The sequence below is a fragment of the Mustela erminea genome, chromosome 11, assembly GCF_009829155.1.
Source record: "Mustela erminea isolate mMusErm1 chromosome 11, mMusErm1.Pri, whole genome shotgun sequence".
Classification (NCBI taxonomy): Eukaryota; Metazoa; Chordata; class Mammalia; order Carnivora; family Mustelidae; genus Mustela; species Mustela erminea.
In genome coordinates, this window is record NC_045624.1 from 71,224,585 (window position 1) to 71,241,566 (window position 16,982).

At 37.2% G+C, this 16,982-nt stretch overlaps 1 protein-coding gene across 4 annotated transcripts in view; it reads right to left on the reverse strand.

The window, feature by feature from the left end:
* Positions 1 to 16,982, reverse strand: part of ANKIB1 (ankyrin repeat and IBR domain containing 1) — a 154,921-nt gene that overhangs the window by 74,803 nt on the left and 63,136 nt on the right. For all 4 annotated transcript variants that reach the window (XM_032305005.1, XM_032305001.1, XM_032305004.1 and 1 more), the window contains exon 3: positions 11,060 to 11,360. In XM_032305005.1, coding sequence (XP_032160896.1) covers positions 11,060 to 11,360 — 301 coding nt within the window. The remainder of the gene's footprint in view (positions 1 to 11,059; positions 11,361 to 16,982) is intronic.

Here is a 16,982-nt window from a genome sequence, read left to right on the forward strand (position 1 = left end):
AAAGTATGTACTTAGAATAACAAAAGTTATTTATATACGAGTAGCTTCTGATTTTAAGATGGTAATTCTTATTTATTGGTATTAGGGTGATTTCCTTTGATTAAAAACAGTAACAACAAAAGCCAATTTATTAAACTTTAAAAAGAAATTCAAACATTCCACCCAATTAAAAAAAATAAAGTTTTACTTAAAAATAAAAGCATTTTATGGTTACTCAATGCTTTAGATCATATAAATTTCTATAAATTTTCTTTTTTTTTTTAAGATTTTATTTATTTATTTGACAGACAAAGATCACAAGTAGGCAGAGAGGCAGGCAGAGAGAGAGGAGGAAGCAGGGTCTCTACTGAGCAGAGAGCCCGATGCGGGGCTTGATCCCAGGACCCTGGGATCATGAACCCGAGCCAAAGGCAGCGGCTTTAACCCACTGAGCCACTCAGGCGCCCCTCTATAAATTTTCTTAAACAAGAACACTGGCAATACTGTTACTTTAACCACTAATGACTGAATGCCTGACATGGCAGACAAAAGTTTTCATTTATATCCTCATTATCCAGTCTATCACTGAACTGAAATTAGGAAGAGAAAAGTCACTGAAGCAAAACTGTTTCCAACAGTCCTCAAAGTAAGTGATGAGAATAAGCACTGATAACCAAGTTGGGAAAATACTGTATCAAACAATCTTTCAATTTTTAAACGTGGGATTTTGCCCAAAGAAATCTCACCTTAAAAATACATGAAGGAGTAAAAACAAAACAAAACATAGAAGAGTGACTTGTCTTGTTTACTACTGAGGTTTCCAATAGTTTTGCAAAGTTAAATATGTTGTTACTAAAGGCTATCGGTTCAAATTTCCCCATTATATCTGCAGAGACATTATTAGGAAGGACATAAATGTCATGAGGATGACAATCTAGGACATAATCTACCTTAAAGAATAGTGCAACAATTAGTCATGGAGCTGATTCTTTTATAGAATTCAGTCATAACCACAATAACATAGTAACAGCCACCATTTAGTGTCTTTTAAGTTCCAAACACTATGTTAAGTATTTCAAGTACATATTCTTATTTATAAACAACCCCAGGGACAGTATGATGTCTCAGAGAAGTTAAGTAACTTGGCCAAAGTTACCCACCTATTAAGCAGAAGATCTGAGATTCAGAAGTTTGGCCAATTTCTTATAACCATAACTGGCTACTGTTCTGCCACACAGAATAGCTTGCTATCACATAAATTAAAAGAAGTCAAATGCATCCTTGTCCACAGTCAAGTTCTACCCGGATTTTACTTATGATCTAAATATGAGTAGCTTCAGTTTTCACGTTTTATGTCATCAAATAAAAATTTTCTTCCATATAATTTTATCTCCCTCCCTCCAACAAACACAGAGATCTTCTTATAAAGTTCCTTTATTGCTTTTGGAACTGGAATCCTTATGATTCTTTGATAGTCATCCCAAGAGGCCTGATGAAATAAGGGACTTCTATCTGTCAGGCCTGAAAGCCATGGGCTAATTTGACAAGCCCTATGGATATGACTTCAGCTTCTTGGTCAAGGCTGAGGGTATATCTCAGGGTAAAAAAAAAAAAAAAAAAAAAAAAATTTTTTTTTAATTATAAAAGCAAACACAGAAACAAATCAAGAAGAATATGGCTTGTGGCCACAAAGCGCAAAATATTTACTCTTTATATCTGGCTCTTTACAAAAAAAGTATGCTAGGCATCGCTCTAATCAGTCACTATTGCAGCCACTAAAGGCAAGGTCATATTAACTGCTATTAACTGTTCTAGTTGAAGAACCTCTCTAGTTGAAGTGTGGTCTGGAGATCAGTAGTACTACCTGGGAGTTTGTTAGAAACGCGGAATCTCAGCATAATCATCCACACCCCTCCCTCCCACTCCAGGCTTCTGAATCAGAATCTGATTCTGATGTCCAAGAGATTCTTATGCATATAAAAATTTGAGGGGTTAGGGGGTTAAGTGTCTGTCTTTGGCTCAGGTTGTGATCTCAGGGTCCTGGGATTAGCCCGTGTTGGGCTCCCTGCTCAGCGGTGAGTCCGCTTCTCCCTCTCCCTCTGTCCTTCACTCCTGCTCTCTCTCTCTCAAATAAAGGAATAAAATCTTTAAAAAAATTTTGATAAGCACTGACCCTAGACTACTACTATGTTGCTGTTGAAAAGGATATGTTTATATGAACTAACATAGTCAGTACTGGGAACTTGCAGAAAGTCCACAGACTTACCATACCTATAGCAGAGTCTATTACCTGTTTTTAGCCATTCTGCTTGCTCCACAGCTTATCTAATCCTAACAGAGAATTAACTATTTGCTTCTGACCACTATGAAATTAGGAGAGCTGACTTTATTTTCTGGTTCTTTATTCAGAGTAGTAGAAAATGATTTCTGAAATGCATACTGGTAAAGCTTTCAAAGCCATGATTTGATTTCCTTTACAACAGATACTGCCATAGGAGAGATTCTAAATATCAGCAAACAAGATAAATCATCTTTACCTTAATGCTCCATTCTTTAGGAAAGACAACAAAATTTAAGAGGCTGTGGTATTCTAGAACATTGGTAAGGGAAACCTTCTTAGGAGGATACGCTGGAGTGCAGACTGCATTCTTTGGCATTAAAAAAAAAAATGGGTATGTGAAAAGTCACTGCTGAAAAGTCACTGATGAACATATATGCAACTTGGGAGAGATTTCTGGCCTTCTAATAATCTTTGAAAGGGGTCCTCAAATGACTGGAGTGGAGGTGAGGGAACTACAACGACCTGTGTCTCATTGCTGCAACTGGCACTTGGAGGAAAAACTCCTAACTGGTGATGACACACAGGGTCCATATTTGCAGCATTTGTTTTGGCAGGGAAAACCATCATTGTGTACTTCTGGCACAGAAGCTGGGTAACAGCAGTACTGCTTGACACTGGAGCAGTACTTTAAAAAAGTACTTCAGCTTGCTGATATTTGGGGCATGAAGTTGTGAACATCAGTTAGTGAAAGATGTATTAGGTAGGGATATTAGTGAAACTGATGCTACAAAAGTCAGGTGTTCTGCTTTTATATAATAAGGGACTTATATCTGGTTCTGAAGAGATAGTTTTTTTTTTTTTTAATGCTTCAACCAAAGCATTATAACTAAGTATCAATTTCCTCACTCTTAAAGCAAAGAGAACTGAATACTTTATTCAAATGTGACTTTTAGCCTCTCTTGCACACTCAGTGGTACATAAAATGTTCTACCTTAAAAGAAACATCCAATTATCACTATCTCAACACTTCTGTTCATTTATTTTGCCTTCCTTTCTCTTTATAATCTCAGAGGAAGAGGGGTAGTAGGGCAGCCCCCAGTCTGCAAGACAAATGCCTTCCCACTCCTTTGATCCATCATCTCAATAGCTGGACTCTGCTCAAATCAATTAACTTCTTTAAGTCTCTATTTGCACAGGTCCATCTAGAAAATGAGGCTTATATAATCCTAAGAAAAGATGTTACAAAACAAGATGACTGCCAAAGTCTGTTCTAGTTGAAAATCACCATTTCTTCATCTCTATTTCCTATATGACCTTGAGTACTCCATTACCCCTCTATCTTCACTCTTTCTGGTACAGGTGTTCTTTCCTTAATTCTGTTATCCTTCCAGTTACTTTCCTAATATTTTCCTTTCTTTCTTAACCACATTTTTCAAATTGGTGACAGACACCCACTGTCTCTCCACTTCCTTAGAAAAGACTCAATTGTTCCCAGCAGTCTGACTTCTATCCTGACCATTTCACTACAACAGTACTTCTGAAAATCATTAGTACTCTCAAATTCAACAGCTTTTCTCAGTCTTCTAACTGCTTTACCTTTTTGCAGCATGTCACATGACTGATTACCTCCTTCCCCTGAAATCTTCTCTTGGTATCTATGACAGTATTATACCAGTTCTCTTCTCTGCTTTTTCTTTTTCTTTCTTTTTTTTTTAAGATTTTATTTATTCATTTGACAGAGATCACAAGTAGGCAGAGAGGCTGGTAGAGAGAGAGAGGAGAAAGCAGGCTCCCTGCTGAGCAGAGAGCCCGATGCGGGTCTCGATCCCAGGACCCTGGGATCATGACCCTAGCCGAAGGCAGAGACTTTAACCCACTGAGCCACCCAGGCGCCCCATCACCCAGGGCTTCTGATGGAAGACTGCTTGAACGTGTGGCTTTTGCCTCTGTGTCTTCATCTCTGACAGGGAGCAGCAAAGGAGGCCTAACGGAAAGGATGACAAACGCTGGCTTTAACCCACTGAGCCACCCAGGCACCCCTTCTCTGCTTTTTTTTTCTATTTGCTTCACAGGCCACTTCTTTTTACTCACTCTAAACACAGGCATTCTCCAAATAGGTGCTGTGACTTTAACTCTAGTTTTGTCTATAATCTAAATCTTTCCTTGGATTTCTCACCTCTACCTTGTTTTTAGTTATCATACTGATGACACTCAATTCTAAATTTATTTTTTTTAAAAAGATTTTATTTATTTATTTGACAGAGAGAGGCACAGCAAGAGAGAGAACAGAAGCAGGGGGAGTGGGACTGCTGAGCAGGAAGCCTGATGTGGGACTCGATCCCAGGACCTAGGATCATGACCTGAGCCAAAGGCAGGCCCTTAATGACTGAGCTACCCAGGTGCCCCTAAATTTATATTCTTTACCCTCAAACAACTAGTACTAATTTTCAATAGCCTGAAACACCTAAGACCTCAATTTCCATCCTTCTAAATGAAAACTCAGTATGTTCTCCCTTCCTTTCAGCAAATTCCCTTATCTCATCTCACTTTTAAAATGTCTGTTAATTGTCAGCAGGCTTCAAAGTGAGCCAGGTTCAAAACCATGCTCATTCTAATTAAAAATAATTTATTCTACTCTAATTATAAACAATAATATCAGATTGCTATAGAAAAGGTGGAAAACCAATAAAAGAAAAACTCTATCACCCAAAGATAGCTTAACATTAACATTTTAAAGCCTCCATCATTTTTTAAAAATTGCACACATTCAACTTTTTTAAGCAAGCTCTAGGCCCAAGGTGGGGCTTGAACTCATGATCCTAAGAGTCATGTGCTCTGTGCTCTACCAACTGAGCCAGCCGGGGGCCCTCAAACTCTCCATGATTTTAAACCCTTAGTCTCCCTGCTTTCTTTTGTCAACTGACTAAGTTACCAAATGCTACCAAGTCCTCACAATGTCCCTTGCATCAACCTTACCCTTTCTGATTCCAAAATCACCACACAAATCGAGTCTATCAGTTCCTACCAGAATTAGTATAATAATCTAAAACCTATCACTCCCTCTACTACACTGGTTTTCAACCTTGGCTGACCACTGGAATCAGCTGAAGAATTTGAAGTTTCAAATACTGATATGTTTGGGCTCTACCCTCAGAAATGCCAACTTTACTGATCTGAGACACGGTCTACACTATGGGGTTTTTTTGGGGTGCAGCCAGTTTACAACCACTATTCCAGCACAAAAGTTTTCAAACTGTGTGAGAATCATCCAGATGGCCTGACAGTCATATTAGAGGGAACCAGGGTGGGGATTAGATATATGTACTTTCTACAAAAAGTGTTATGATTCCATTGTAGGTGTCCCACTAATTACGCTCTAAGTCAGGGCTTCTCAAACCTTAATGCAAATATGAATCACTTTGGAATCTTGTTAAACTACAGATTCAGGGGATGCCTGGGTGACTCAGTATGTTAAGAACCAGACTCTGGATTTTGGATCTGGTCATGATCACAGAGTTCTGGGAGTGAGCCCTGTATCAAGCTCTTCACCCAGCGGGGAGTCTGTTTCTCCCTCTCTCTCTGCTCCTCCCTCTGTTTTCGCTCTCTTTCTCCAAAATAAATTTTAAAAATCTTAAAAAAAACAAAACTACAGATTCAGATTCATTTGGTCTGGAACCAGCCCAGAGATTTTGCGTTTCCAAGAAGTTTCCTAAATAACTGATGCCAATGCCAATCTGAGGACCATCCTTTGTGTAGCAAGGCTTCAAAACAATGTTTTACAAGTCCGCCATTCTAATCTATTGTACATAACTACCATTAGGCTAATCTTACTATATTTGCTTTCATAATAGTACTTTTCCAATCAAAAATGTTGATGGCTCAGTTTTCTATAAATAAATTCCAAATTATTAACCTTGACATTAGTATTTTCTACTTGGTATGGCCTCTATCTTCATTTTAAGTTATCTGTCTAATCACTCTTCTGCAAAATACTTTAACCTGCATATGTCTGAGACCTACGACAGTGCTTCTCAAACTCTGACATGTAACATATAACCAGAGGAATTTGCTTAAAACTTGGGAGTAGAGCCCCAGAGACTCTGATTTAGAATCTGGAGGCCTGGTGGGCCCAAGACTTCGTATTTATAACAAGCTCCCAAGGCTAAGTGATGCCGCAGGTCTGAGGGGCACTTTTTTTTTTTTTTTTTTAATTTACATGACAGAGAGAGGAAGATCCCAAGTAGGCAGAGAGGCAGGCAGAGAGAGGGGGAAGCAGGCTCCCTGCTGAGCAGAGAGCCCGAAGCAGGACTCGATCCCAGGACCCTGAGATCACGACCTGAGCCAAAGGCAGAGGCTTAACCCACTGAGTCACTCAGGTGCCCCCTGAGGGGCACATTTTAAGCATCTTCCTCCAAATACTGAAATCTTACCTACTCAAATCATACTAGTACCCATGTAATCTTCCAGGATAAGTAAAATGAAAATGGTCTTCTTTTCCCTTCAATGCCTATAACATTTACTGCCCAAATAATTAATATAGCTTTTGCATCATTAATATTTTGGAGGCAATAAGGAAATCATAGCTTATTTTAATAAATATTAGAAAACCAAAGTAACTAAATTGTCGAGCTGGGACTACAACTTCTGTAGTCTTTTCAGTTTTAAAACTCCATGTGCTAAAAACACAATATAATTAAGTAAAACTCTTCAGGTTGACCTGTGAATGGTTTTTAGGGCTTTTCATTGAAGTGTGAAATGCTCTGATAGCTGCCAAAGTGTCAAATAGGCCTTATGGCTGTAAAGGGAAAAGTGACTTACCACCTTCAGTTTTCTAGTGACCTCTATTTGATCTGACAATAAGTAGCTACACTTAAAGCTTTGAATAAGCAACTGGGACAGAGGTGCATAGGAAATATCTAAGATAATGCTCATTTTAAAAAATACTTTTCACAAAGAATGAAACACTATCAAAAGCAATAACCTCCACACATCAACCATGTATTGAATCACTATGACAGGAAAAGCACTAATATAAATAAAATGAGGCTTAATGACTAGGCCCGACTCTTAGGAAGTTGGCCAAGGGGAGAAAAATCACTGGGCTTTTAATTGAGCCATGCTAATAGACCTAACCCACCATTCTACTCCAAAGTCCATCTGTATTCCAAAGAAATAGAAAAACAAAAACTCAGCAACTAAGAAAAAAGTGTATTATTTATTGAGCTAAATTCTTGTAAGATTTGTTTTAATGGAGTTCCATTTTTTTTTGCACTGGGCATCTATTAACCAACATTTTAAAAATTCTTTGTAATCTTTGTAATTTTACCAAAAAATCTTTGCTTTTCTCTTCCAATTCTTTGCATAATACAGGGTCCAGTGCAAACTGTGAGCCAAATCCAGCCTGTACAGTCCATATAGCTCTATTCGGCAAATGAGTGGCATGAGTTTGATGCAAAAAGACAAACACAAAGACAAAAACCAGGCCAAGGTAAATTTAGGTATCAGTATTAGATATACATATAATGATGGTGTCAGTAATAGAAGGCAGTCATGAGGAGGAGCTAGAGGTTACAAAGATTGAGTACAGTTTTTGGTATGTTGAACTTGACAGACTCTTGGAATATAAATACAAGGAAGTCAACTAGGCAGCAATATAGCATGAGGAACTTCAGGGCTAGATATTCCATTGCAATAACTTATATCAATCCACCGGTATCTTCATACCTGGAAGTTGCCAGAAGAACCATATAGTTAAGAGGTTCTTGGTGTGATTGTGTGTGTGTATATGATATGTACTTTTAACTTACTATGGAACACAATTACGGTAAGAAGATGAGGAAAGTTTAAGGTTAATATTTTGAACTATGGTTCAAAATAATTAGCCATAAAGAACTGTTTAAATTATTAAATGTATATATGACATTGTCACCTGATGAGTTACCAAGTCTCTCTTTAAATAAACATAGAGAGAAAAACATTTTGAACCACTAGAGAAGGCATATTTCCATAGATAAGAGAGTTCAAAACCAAACAAAACAAAACAGGCTGGCCTTAACTATGGAATAAAATAATTAGTTTAGCCTTAAAGCCCCTACACTGAAAATGGGATATATTTTAGAGCAATCAAAGATCAACAGAAAATTAGTGTTCAAAGAGGTCTTTTGAGATAATACAGATAGTTTTTTCTTGGATGGCTGGAATTGATAATCTCAAAGAGGTTTAGTAGACAGTCACTGTTAAGACCAAAACTAGAAACCAGTACTCTCTTTACCATACTATGATCTCTTAGCTTTATGAAAAAATTAATAAATACTTCACACACTCTTTTTAACTCAAGGAATATGATACCACATGAAGATACCTACAGATTAATACTGTAAGAAGTACAATTATTAGATTCTATATTTCAAGACATTTATTTTATGCATTAGTATTAGTAAACACACTAAGAGCTCTGAAAATTAAAGTATATTGGAACTTCTTCTAGTTTAATGAATAGTAAGCATTACAAAAAGTCAATCAAGGCCTAAAGCTGGGCAAGTATATAGTCAAGTATACGTAAGAGATTACCTTTATATAGGTAAAAGGATATGCTGGAATTTGCTGAGGAAAACTAGAATAAATTCAACCAAGGTATTTATAGGGTTCTATTTGGGATGTTTTAGTAAGTCAATTAATTCCTCTGAATATAGAAAATGAAAACAGTTACCAAATGGTGTGATTTATGAATGTGATACGTTGACAGATCAAAGTTAAAACACACGCAACACATTCATTCACACAAAGCAAATCAGGACTGTCAATTCAGAATAAACCTAGCACTAATTTCCTTCACTGAGCAAAAAATAATACTGGTAAAAGCACTGCACTCAATTTTTGGGAATAGTTTAATAAGCATGTCACTGTAAACATACTTCAAAATCAACAAGTACTAAAGCAATGCTTATAAGAGAATTTTTGGAAGCAAGATATTAAAGCAGTAAAATAAAAGAATCATTATTACTATCAAGAATAAGCTATTTTCTCCTCTCACTTGAGAAATACGATGCAACCCCATCAATAATGATGAGTCACTTCAGCAGAGATTCTTTCATAGGAGGTGAGAAAAGAATATACAAAAAGGCACCTGGGTGCTTGGTGGGTTAAGCCTCTGCCTTTGGCTCAGGTCATGATCTCAGGGTCCTGGGATTGAGCCCCACCAGGTTCTCTGCTCAGCAGGGAGTCTGCTTCCCCACCTCTCTCTGTCTGCCTCTCTGCCTACTTGTGATCTCTCTCTCTCTCTCTCTCTGTCAAATAAATAAATAAAATCTGGGAAACAAAAGAAAAGATTTGTGTAAAATGTCTCAGGAATTCTACTGATAGGCGCACACCTACCCCCCACCCCACCAATCCTAGGACATCCTTCCACCACACTATAAATCAATGTTAGAAAGCACTGCTTACAAAAATAGTTTCAAGATAATGACTGTCACTAACTTACTAGTGGGCAAAGGTGAGAAAACCCCAAGAGATAAAATGACTAAGATTCTAAAAGATAAGCATAAACAAAAGATAAGATCAGAAGGACTTTTAAAGTAAAAAGAACTGTCACTTCAGATACACTAAAGAAATCACATAATAGGCTGTAATCTTTTAAAATGCATAAGAAAATGAAAGACATTTATATTTTTAATATCTTTGTCTATTTAGAAGTATAAAATATATATGTGAGTAACATTAAAGAAGTATTAAATTTTCAGGTATATATTTTAATCTGATAAGGATCACTTCTCTTCCATCAAAGGTCTAAGGTTCGGTAACTTAGATACTCTATAATGCTCCCCACTCACACTTTAATATATCTATATAAAAGAACCTCTATAATAAGTATAGACTGACATGAATGTAGCTGACAAAAACCCATTCTACTCTATGTAGAGTAGTGATGACACCATGAAGAGTAAGCATTTCCTAGCTTAGTTATGATCCTGTATTTCATGGCTGATTTTATCTAAGCCTGCTGTTATACAAGAAATCCAAAAGTAGAAAAATTAAAGTGCAATATAGTATTCAGGAATATATTAATGCAGATTAAACAGAAATTTTTTTTTTAAGATTTTATTTATTTGTTTGACAGAGAGAGAGATCACAAGTAGGAAGAGAAGCAGGCAGAGAGGGGGGAAGCAGGCAGAGAGGGGAAGCAGGCTCCCTGCTGAGCAGAGAGCCAGATGTGGGGCTCGATCCCAGGACCCTGAGATCATGACCTGAGCTGAAGGCAGAGGCTTAAACCACTGAGCCACCCAGGCACCCCTAAACAGAAAACTTTTTAAAACATTTTAAGTTATGAAGTTTTTTTAAAAGACCAAAATAAATATATTCATTAATATTTACCCCTTGCTTAGGGAACTGATCAATTTTAGGTAATCCAAGTCCCATGACTAAGATTTGCAATATCCAACATGTATAAACTGGCTTCTAAAAATCAGCCAAAAAGTAGAACATATCTCTACCAAAACCCTTACTCTAAGTGACAAGTGTTTAATTGATGACTGTGATCTTCAGGAATGTTAGCTAATTTTTAATTGCTCTTGATTCCATTTTAGTCCCAAGGGGGACTGTTTATGGGTTTATTTTGAATCTTGCCCTAAAACAGCGGAATGACTTTATTTAAAAGATACCCAGATTCTCTTAGAACCATAAAGAAGACAAAAAGGACTGAAGTAACTAAAGTAACTGTTAAGATAAGCAAAGAAAACTCTGATTATTACATGTTACCAAGACACAAATTTTACAGAATGCAGAATATTAAAAAAGTTTTACCTCGACACAGGTTTTCATCCCTGAGGCAGCGGCATAGTGCAGGGGTGTGTTTTTTTTGTTATCAACGGCATCAATAGCTGCTCTCTCATATTCTCCTTGGTCAAGTTTTGCTCCTTTCCACCTTAAGATCATCTGCAGACAATCTGCTCTTCTGAAATCATCTTCTGCGGGCCGTGCTAAGCGAGGATGAAGGGCGCCTTCAGATATCATAATTTGAGGTCCCATACATAACAAATGCATAGACGTTTCATTGTGCACATTCCGTTTATTTGGATTTCCATCTCTACCAAAAAGAAAAGTCCTAAAATGGTAAAGAAAAAAATGAAAACCAGTGCCTCGTCTTGAAATAAGAACACACACAGAAGATAAATTTAAAAGATAAACTCACTTCTAAGCTGTTAATAAAATGTCTACTGAAGCTTTTTTCAAAATAAGCTGTATGACTAATTCTTATGACTAATTTATTAAAAACTCCATTCTAGAACAAAATACTAAGAGAAAGAAGGGTGAGTATCTTTATGGTATTTGCTAATAAGAGAGGGGGATAGAAGAGAAAAGAAAAGGGAGGAAAAATAAAGGAGAAGTGAAGAAAAAGGAAGGGGCAGAGGGAGGAAAGGAACAGGAAGGGCTGCATGAGACTCATATGTCACTCACATGAATACCTGAGTATACATTATTAAACATTCCACACCAACTTTTATTTTCTTTTCTTTATTGTTCTGCCCTATTTCTTAGTTACATCTTTACTTAATAAGGACAGTGACAATCAATATAAGCACAGGAAGTAGTGCATAAGTCTAGGACTAACTTTTAAATCTAGAAAAAATTTTTCTCTAAAAGGCATTGACTAGTGCTACTTACACAGTATACTTTTTGAGGGGGTAAGTTGTGGTCAGTTCTAGAAGAGCAAGATTTAATTCCAAAGTGGGTAGGCTTTACCAATGATAGGTTTAGGTGAGCTCCCTTAACTAATGCCAAAACTAGATCTGACAGTTATGCTTAGCTCCCTAATACATCCTTGAACTAGGATCATAGGACTAATAGTTGAGCCAATTCAGTGGCTATAAGATACTGGAAAATGAACTGGGAAAAAAAAAAACAAAACCTGCTATAATACAGTCAGCCTATACTAGAAAACACACAAATACATTATGAAATAGGAATATAACTCCCGTATCTGAAGATGAGTGCCTACATTTACTGTGGAGGGCTGGTATCATTTGCATTTCTATGTCCAAGTACAGAACAGCAAAGGGAAGGCAGCGGAGCCAAACTCTAACCTCTAGTTAAATCTGGATTCTTTTAGGTTAAACATATGGGTCTGACAGAAAAAACTGACCATAAAGATACTAGAATGGACTCTGCAATTTGAATGAGATAGCCAAGCTGGAAAGCTCTTATGAGAAAAAGGTTAAGTTGGAGGTCCTAAGGCAGAAGATCCCAGACAACTCTGGACTTTTCCTGTTCTTACCATTCAGGAGTCTAGTAGAGCCCTTCAAAAACAGTCTATCAGGGTTTTAGCACTACATTGATTTGAACTGTCCTGAAAGTAGACATGGTGTTGCCAGAGCAGGAACAAATAAATTACCATTACTTGTAATAAACTATGTCAGTTCCTCATACCTCAATTCTTCCCACTGGGAAATTGCAATTAAAGCCAGATCAGACATTACTCTATATGTAGTGGGGTCTGCACTACAGGTGAGTATGGTAGGCAGAATAAGGTCCCCACCCCCAAAAGATCCATGTCTTAATCCCTGGAACCCAAGAATATTGTACCTTACATGGTGAAAAGACGTTAGTGGTGTGGTTAAGTTGAGGTTCTTAACATGGAAAATTATCCTGGATTAACCAAGTGAACCCAATGCAATCACAAGCCCTTTCAAGAGGAAGACAGGAGGCTCAAGAGTCAAAGAGAGATTGGAAGATGGAAGGAAGCTAAGATGGTTTCTTTTAAAGACGGAGGAAGGACCCACAAGCCAAAAAGTGTAGGCAGCTTTAAGAAGCTGGGAAAGGAAGGAAGGCATTGATTCTACCCTAGAACATCCAGAAGGAATGCAGCCCTGCTAACACCTTGAGTTTAGTCCAACAGAACACTTCAGACTTCTGATCTCTAGAGCTTTAATATAATAAATTTGTGTTAAGTTTTTAAGTTTGTGGTACTTTGTCACAGCAGTAATAACAAGTTAATATAGCAAGGAGCCCTGAAAATAAGATTCTAGAAGGTTATACAGCAGACTCCTCCTGTCTGGAGGCAGGGTAGAAAAGCCTATCGTTGAGTGTAAACAAAAGACCCTAGGGAAGATCTTGTGTGTATCTCTCAGGGGATGAAAAGACTAGCATCTGAATTTTACGACATAGGGAATATCTTCATGGTCTCAGGTCTTATCCACTCCTCATCCTCCTTCAAATGTAAACATCTATCTCCTGGGAGGTAAATCTCTCTGGAGTTCTCAATCTTTATTCAGTCACAGTTTAATTTCCAAAGCTTGTCTGTTAGCCCAGGTCCCAAGTTTCAGTAAAATTTCCTCAGAAAGCCCTACTTGTACATATTTTCTCTACAGTCCAACATAGCCTTTATGGCCTTCTAATCCTCACAGTACACATGTAGGTTCTTCATTGCTTGCTCTGCTGTTTGGTTTCCTAGAAACTAACGGAGACTATCTAAACAAACCCAGTCCTATTTAGAAGCCTCTTTACACTATGTTCCTTCCTCCAGTTTGGTCACTTCCTTGTCTTCATACAGCATCTGAATTATATAACTCACTACACTGCATCATAGTTACTTTCTTACACATCTGTTTCTGTCTACCACTAAGGCAGGGTCTATATCCCATTCTTTCTGAAATCCTCACCATACTGTCAGACACACCAATTTCTTGCTATAACTTTGACAGATGAACTGAATGTATATTACTCTTCTGACCTAGATTGGTGACATAACATTGGAGATCTCTTAAGACAACACTCTAGATCTCTCAAGACAGCAGTGTAGTAAGATCAAGAACTGATCAAGAACATAGCATCTAGGACAGAGTGTTAGGCTCTAATCCTAATTCTGTCACTTCATGTGATACTGGGCAAATTACATAATAAATAGCTCATTAACAACTAATTGATGGTTCATCTCCTTCGACCATGTAAACCTACTTCTGAGAACTTAGACTAAAGGAAAATAATGTAAAAGAAATAAAAATTGTGAGGTGCCTCGGTGGCTCAGTTGGTTAAATGTCCAACTCTTGATTTTGGCTCAGGTCATGGTCCCAGCCAGGGTTGTGGGTCTGAGCCCCATGTCGGGCTCCTCCTGAGCAGGGAGTCTGGTGGATATTTTCTCCCCCTCTGACCCCTAACTCTGCACACACACGTGTATACACGCTCTCTAAAATAATTAAGTCTTTAAAAAAATTAAAATCTATAGGAACAATGGTTTCAATACAGGGTTACTTTAATAAAATTAGGAATCAGGGGCGCCTGGGTGGCTCAGTGGGTTAAAGCCTCTGCCTTTGGCTCAGGTCATGATCCCAGGGTCCTATGATCAAGCCCCACATCGGGCTCTCTGCTCAGCGGGGAGCCTGCTTCCTCCTCTCTCTCCCTGCCTGCCTCTCTGACTACTTGTAATCTCTATTAAATAAATAAATAAAATCTTTAAAAAAAAAAGGAATCAGTCAAATGTCTGGTTTATAGGAGAAATGGGAAACAAATCATAGTATATTTTAAAATAAAAAATTATAAAGTTATTACAAAGTCTATCTATGAATATTATAGTTCAAAGTATAAATAATTATAAAGTCATTACAAAGTCTCTGAATGTTATAGCTTAAACAAGAAGGGCACACAAAATAATTCTAACAGTTGTTTAAAAGAGGCAGTAACATGGGCAGTTTTGTTTGTTTATATGACCATATTGTTGCTTAACAGTTAAAAAAAAAAAAAAAAGGAAAACCTATGTATAATATTTTGCCCATGTCAACAACTGATGATAATATGTATTTATAATGGCTGAATTAATAGTGGGATTGTAGTGGACTAAAATTAAAATGATACTCTAAAAACATGTTCAAAATTACAACCTTTCCTAGGAGGCATTAAATTAAGAAAATAATTTCATTTTCTTAAAAATTTAATTTAAGAAGAAATTATTAAAATTAATTCAGATTCTGTAAGATTCTGCTTAAACCACTTTTATCCAGCCCTTTCTGTTCCCATTTCCAATATATTATTTTTTCTCTTTCTGTTTGTTCAGAAGATCTCGGGTCATTTACACCACAGGATTCAATGCAAGTTGGACAAATGTCAGTTGATACAGAGAGATCTCTCTCTTTTTCGTATTAAACATTTCCAGATCCTCCCCAATACAGAGAAGAGATAGATAATTTTGCAGTTGACAGATTTGACAGTTGACAAATTTGCAGTTGACAGTTTGGGTAACTGTCCAAACTGCCAGACTCTGATTAATCAAACAAAAAAGTTTACTATCTTCAAGTTAAAATATTAAAGTAGCTTCTTTATATGTATTTACTCAGGAAAGATCCTTAAATTTACTGGACATAGTACCACAACTACATAAATACTCTGTGTTAATATTATAAAAGTGGATATTCTAATTTTATTCACTCACATTACTACTTTTCTATCACCTATTTTTTTTTTTTAAGATTTTATTTATTTATTTGACAGAGATCACAAGTAGGCAGAGAGGCAGGCAAAGAGAGAGGGGGAAGCAGGTTCCCTGCTGAGCAGAGAGCCTGATTCGGGGCTCAATCCCAGGACCTGAGATCATGACCTGAGCTGAAGGCAGAGGCTCAACCCACTGAGCCACCCAGGCGCCCCTCTATCACCTATTTAGTATAAAAAGTAGAGTCTTCCTTAATGTACATGAATGCATAATGGAATAATAACTAGTTGATATGTAAGTTTTAGGTAGACCCCTCTCTGTAACAATGTCAGTAATTATGAAGTGTATTTTACTACTTGCACAGGTTAATTCTGGAATAGGAACAAAAGATAACTATTAGAAAGGTGGAATAAGAAAAACATTAACCTGGAAAAAAAAAATCCCTTTCATTCAACCCTACTAACCCATTCAGGAGCCATTTGTTTTTCTAGATTCTTTATCACTGTTACCTCTATTTCTTCTTTAATCTCCACTTTCAAATGACTAAATGTTTATCACAGCACTGAAATAGCACTCTTCACATCCCCAGGAAATTTCCTAATGGCTAAATTCACCATCACTATCCTTAACTTTTGCTTTTAACCTGAAATAGTTGACTATTCATTTTTTTTTTTTTAAGATTTTATTTTTGATAGAGTGAGCCACCAATCGGGATGTGGGGGAGAGGGGAGGTGCAGAGGGAGTGGGAGATAAGCTCACTGAGCAGGGAGCCCGACACAGGTTCTGGGATCATGACCTGAGCCAAAGGCAGACATTTAATCAACTGAATCACTCAGGTGCCCCTGACTATCCATTTATATCCTGACTTTTCTATTACCTTGGTTTCCATAAGTATACACCTTCTCAAATCTCTCTCTCTCTCTCTTTTTTTTTTTAACACAGTTTCTCTTTACCCATTGGTAGCAGCTCCACTTCCTAACCCCTTACTGGAAGAAAATTCAGTTCTGAATCCATTTTCCTCTTCATACACATTCCCTCCTTTTAGAGAGCAAATCTCTTCTCACAGCCATCTACCTATCTTTCAATGGCTTCTATGAAGGTACTTTGTAAACCATAAAGTATTAACAGAATACTTGGCTGGTGGAATCATGATTCTCTTAAAGGGCTTCTATTATTACTTCTGTGATAATTATTAATGCTCTATCACCCTGTCTGAGTTCTCATCTGAACACTAGACCATATTCTAACTCCTTTATAGGCCCCCTTCTCTTGCATATTCCACTATTGTCTCCTATTCAACTGAGCTCC